We start from the raw sequence: 5,525 nt of genomic DNA on the forward strand, positions 1-5,525 counted from the left end.
ATTACGTGTCCTATCAAATAGTATAGTAAATAATTGGAAATTTGTAGATCTATTTTTAATGCACAATTTTTGATGATTCATCTTTTCTCGTATCTTGCACAGTTTCACCGAAAAATGGGATTTTTTCGTGTTTTTCCATATCGTTCGTTGTTTGGCTTAAAATATTAATTTTTTTTTTTTTTTGAAATTTTGTAAATGACATAACTTGGGTAATTTTTTCTTTTATCCAAAAGTCATAAGGATAAATTCTTCCTCTCTTTGAAGTCTACTAGCAAACCTACATAGAATTATTGAATCTGGTAAAAAATTGGCCACAATAATTTTGATAATGCTCCAACTTTTTGAATTTTTATCCAAAGTGGCTAGCTAACGCACTTGAACTTTATTTTAAAACACTTATAGTGTATAAAAAAAGCTTTTCTAATATGTCAATTTTTTCGAAGGATATCGTGATAACAAAATGAAAATCTATAGGCAGGCGCAGACGACGGACAGATACATTCGTAAAAACCTGTTTTTAGGATTCATGGGGTCTTGAAACGTGGGAATTACATAAACAGTGAAGAGGGTAATGTTTTATACAAATTTAATACCTTTTCTGATCAGAATGTAAAAGTCCAGATATTCGTACATAAATTGCAGTGCATGTAGCGACGGTCTAAATTTTTATTTCAATAAGTTTGTGGAGGCCCTTTGCAATAAAAGGAATAAATGTGTAAACAGCAGTATAGCTATAAGGAGACTACTTTACTCACTGATAAAACAAGGTTCTGTGCCACGCTGAGTTATCGACAGCGGGTATTACCGACGGTCGGTAAGGCATATCTTTGCAGAGTTATTATGAAGTCAGCTCTAAAAGAGTTGTACTTGAAAACAAAATTGAATATTTCAATGCAGAAACTTCTTCAATTATATAAATCTAAATTTTTATTAAACTAAAAAAATTATTATATAACGTGAAAAATGGTTAGACTCATTTCTAATTTAAAGCGTTCAGAATTGATTCGAATAGATCAAAATTCGACAGATTTAAAACTAAATTATAAAAATATCTAAAAATTTGCATACTCCAGAAACTTAAACAAATCAGAATTTCATCTGAAATTTAAAAAAAATTTCGCGAAGTGTTGTGATACTTAAACTTTTTTTTTACTAAACCTCTTAAAAATTTCTATTACTTTAGGTAAATTTAATCGATTAGAAATTGAAAATTTTCAATTATACTTCTAAAAGTTCAACGATTTTAATTTTAATCGCAAAATTTAAACTACTTAAATTTATGCTTTAGGTACATTTAAATAGTTTAGAAATTAATCATTTTTAAATGATCAATTATACTTTTAGCGTTTACGATGATAATTCAGAATTATAAAATTAAAACCTTTAAGAATTAAAAACACCATTTCATTGTTCAATGGATAAAATTTTTTCTTTTTCAAACTGAGTTTTAAATGTCAAACTTTTTAGAAACAATTTTCAACTAAAATAACTTGAATACTCATTGCCTGGTTTTGAAATCTGCTCATTTTTAAGGCATTAATTTAAAAAGTTATTGTCTTAATTTTCATTATTTTGAATTTATTCTGAAAGAACTCAATTCAAAATTGTTTATTTAAAAATCCTTCGAACTTAAAGGTTGGCATCTACCAATTTTAAAATGAAGTACAACTATTTAGAATTTTTAAATCTAAAATTATTGAGTTTTAAACTGGCTAAAATTAAATTGGTTGAATGATGAAATGTGTAATTTACAATTTGAAAATTGCTAGTTTCAAAACAATTAAATTTACTTAAAGTAACCGAAATGTCAAAGGCTTCGAATACAAAAAATTTTTAATATAACAATTATTATTCGCGACTATTTTTGTGTGTGTAGTTTTAGATCAATTTCGGATTTTTTAAAATTTCAAGGTTCTAGAGTATACACTTTTGAATTTTTTTATAATATTTAAAATTTTAAATTTCTTTTTATGTGAATGTTTTTTTTAAGATAATTCAATTATGAAGGTTTATAATTGAAAATTTGTCTATTTTGAACTGTGAAAATGAAAATGGATTTATTTTTTGTTTTTAGAAATGTTTGTCTAATTAATTTTTAAGCTAAATCGTAATTTTTTTATTTAATAAAAAATTCGATAACTATAATTTTAGAAGCTTTTACTTTGAAATATTCAATATAGTTTTCAACTTCAACTTCTTCTTAATAAATTAAATAAATTAAAAATATTCGTTTGATTGTTTTGAATTTTGAAAGGTTCTGTTAAACAATGTTTTCAATTTTAAATCATCCAAATTTAAACGTTTTTATTCAGAAATGTGAAGCACTGAACAGCTAACTTCACAGTGACTCTAATACGCCCTCTAGTTATTATTGTACCATCCGTCGGTAAAACAGAAATGTCGGTAAGTGATTTCGTGTTTTCATAGCTATACTACTGTAAATAGTAATTAAACTTTGATATATATATATTTTTTTGTTTTTTTGTTTCAGAGCATTAGTCCAGCATGCGTGCACACGAATCTTCTAAAAAGAACAATAAGTGATCCTAATATAGAAAAAGAGATTTCAAAAATGATTGGATTAGAAGCAGAGGATATTGCAAATTCTGCTGTTTATGTGTTGAGTACACCTCCGCGTGTTCAAGTAACGGAACTAACAATTAAAGCACTTGGGAGCCTTCAATAAATTACCGCAAAATGGGGCTAATAAGCATTCCCCTTTTTTTCGTTCTTTTTTTTTCTTATATTAAAATTCAAGAAGGAATTCAAATCAGAGATTAAAAGCTCACAGTAGTTCAATAATTTAATCGTAATCAAAATAAGGGATTTTTCGTTCGGTTTATAATCAAATACGTTGAGCCGCCTTTCTCCGCAAAAACAAAACTTGTTTCAAAAATTATTCTTCAGAACGAAAACTATATTGTATTCATGTGAAAATTTGCATAAATAATTAAAAATGTATAATGGTATAAGTTTTCATCGTAATTAAAAAATACCTATTGTTAGAAGAAACTGTAGAATAATCATTTATATTAGATATTAACACTATAATATTAGATATACATTAAGATCAACAAATTGTCAAAAATATATTTAAATAAATTGAAGGTTAAAAGCTGTTTGAATATATTTTATTAAATTTTTTTAATAAAATTAATATTTTAAATATAATTTTATTAAATAATATAAATTTAATTAACAATATTTATATATATTTATATTTATTATTAGCTTTTTTAGTAAAAATACCTATATTTTCTTTTCATTTATGTCATCTAAATTACTATTATGACATATGAATCATTCTTAGAAAACATGTTTTTCACACATTTTCACAAAATTGTAAATTGAGGAAAAATATATTTTTTCAATTTATAATTTGTTATTATTGATCATCAGTGAAAACTGTGTGTACATGAAAAATTCACCAAAATTTTTAAACCAATAGAAATTGATTTTTAATATTCAAAGTGAAAAATGTGTTTTATTTTACTTTTTGCAGATGCCAAAACCAAGCCGAAGAAGCAACGTATTCTCAAAACATAAACACTTTAAGTAACGTTACAAACTTATAAATGAAATTTTGCGCGTTCTTTGATGATTTAAAAGAATTCTTCTTTTTTGTTGGTTTTTGAGAAAAATACTTCTCCCCTTTTCCTCATTTTTTCGCTGAAATTTGAACTAAATGTATAAATACAGATAAGAAAAAACAATTATTAGTTTTTCTGGTCGGTAATTTATTTTTTTAACTAACATTGTAACATTTTCATTTTTGGTTAAAATTTGTTATTTTTCATTTTGGTTAAAAATTCATCTTTTTGCTTTAACTGTATATGTGGTTAAACATCAAAACTATTTTGATGAAAATTTTACTTTTTGTAGGAACTTTATTTTTTTGTCAAAAATCATATTATCGCATTGAAAATTCAACTGTTTTTTTTTTAGATAATTTGTCCTTTTCGCTTCAAAATTCAAAAATAGTCTAGAAAAGTAATTTTGGTTGTTGTTGAAAATTTGTGGTTTTTGGTAGAACATTAATCTTCTTATTGAGAAATTCATTTTTTTGTTGTTGATAATTTAACTATTAAGCCTAAAATTAATATTTTTTATTCGAAAATTCAACTAACCCAGAATACTGATTCTCTGGAAATTGAACATTTTTAGAAAATCAATCTTTCAGCTTGAAAAAGAAGAGCTGGGCAGTATTTCACAAAGGTTTTCTTTGAGATATCCGAAATACAACTTAAATTTTCAACAAAATAATTACGTGTTTAATGAAATAATTGGATTTTCAACCTAGAAAGATGAATTGCCCCTTAAAAACGTGCAAGAATTTATATTTAAATTCAATTTTAAATCGTAGGCGACATGAAGCAGATAAAAATTGATTCCAAAAAAAATTTTAATAAAATAGTTGAACTTTTACCCAAGCAGCTGAATTTTCAACTAAAAAAGATTAATTTTCAACAAAATTGTTAAACTTTCAACCAAAGTGATGAAGATTCAACTAAAAATATGAATCTCCAAAACAAAATGATTTCTTAACAAAGAGATGCAAATAAAAAGTTCAAACAAAATGGTAGAATCCTCAAATAAAGAAGATTAATTTTCAACTAAAGAGTTGCATTTTCGGTTGACTTTTCAGCATCAACATATGAATTTAAACAATTGAATTTTTTATGAAACAATTGATTTTACAACCAAACAGTTGCAGTTTAAACCAAAAAGGATGACTTTTTTTAATCAAAATGCAACTTTTTAAATTCAAACTGTTTAGAAGAAAATTAATTTGTTTCAAAATTCAGATTTTTTTTAAATGTCAACTAAAATCTTTTTTGGATCTGGAAGCAGATGAATTTTTAAATTAAAAAGAAAATTTAAAAAAATAGTTGAATTTTTATGAAAGAAAGATTTTAGTTGACTGTTGAACGAAATATAAATGTTAAGAAACCATTGGCGGATCCAGAGGGGGGCGATCGGGGCGATCGCCCCCCCCCCCCCCCCCCCCGAGCTCTAAGTTTTTATACTTATAACTTGAAATATTTTTTTTTTTTGCTTTTTTCGACTTATACGCCCCGATCGCCCCCTCCGAGACCAAGGCCTGGATCCGCCGCTGTAAGAAACAAGTCAATTTTCCTCGAAATAGTTGAGTTTTCAAGAAAATAATTAAATTTTTGACCAAAAGGAATTAATTTTCATAAAAATTATTAAATCTTCAAAGAATTAATAAAACTTTTAACTAAAAAGCTAATATTAAAGAGATGGCGAGTTACAAAATAAAAAAAGCAATATAAATATCAATAAAAGAAAAATAAATTTCTAATAACAATATTATATCAAGGTTACCGCAAAACTTTATTTAAAAAATTCTCTATTGTTTTCTTCATTAATTTTTCATTTCCCCTGACCATTATTAATTAAATAATACAATATTAAGTTTGTAACATTTTTAACCTAGTATCTTTCATAAACGGAATAAATATTTTTTTAATTAAAATACAAAAGTTTCAAATTTATTTTTCTTG

General features: G+C 25.3%; 1 protein-coding gene across 2 annotated transcripts; it reads left to right on the plus strand.

The window, feature by feature from the left end:
• The first annotated feature begins 467 nt into the window (after positions 1–467).
• LOC117178249 (farnesol dehydrogenase-like) lies at positions 468–3,128 on the plus strand. 2 transcript variants are annotated; one of them, XR_004467813.1, is made up of 2 exons: positions 468–568; positions 2,492–3,128. XR_004467813.1 is itself a non-coding variant. In XM_033369590.1 (2 exons), the coding sequence occupies exons 1-2, from the start codon at positions 2,398–2,400 to the stop codon at positions 2,684–2,686; spliced, it is 201 nt and encodes a 66-aa protein (XP_033225481.1). In that variant the 5' UTR covers positions 2,331–2,397; the 3' UTR covers positions 2,687–3,128. The 2 variants fall into 2 exon arrangements, 1 of the variants encoding a protein (XP_033225481.1); XM_033369590.1 differs by lacking the exon at positions 468–568 and adding an exon at positions 2,331–2,403.
• The last annotated feature ends 2,397 nt before the right edge of the window (positions 3,129–5,525 follow it).

This window comes from Belonocnema kinseyi, chromosome 8, assembly GCF_010883055.1.
Source record: "Belonocnema kinseyi isolate 2016_QV_RU_SX_M_011 chromosome 8, B_treatae_v1, whole genome shotgun sequence".
Lineage (NCBI taxonomy): Eukaryota > Metazoa > Arthropoda > Insecta > Hymenoptera > Cynipidae > Belonocnema > Belonocnema kinseyi.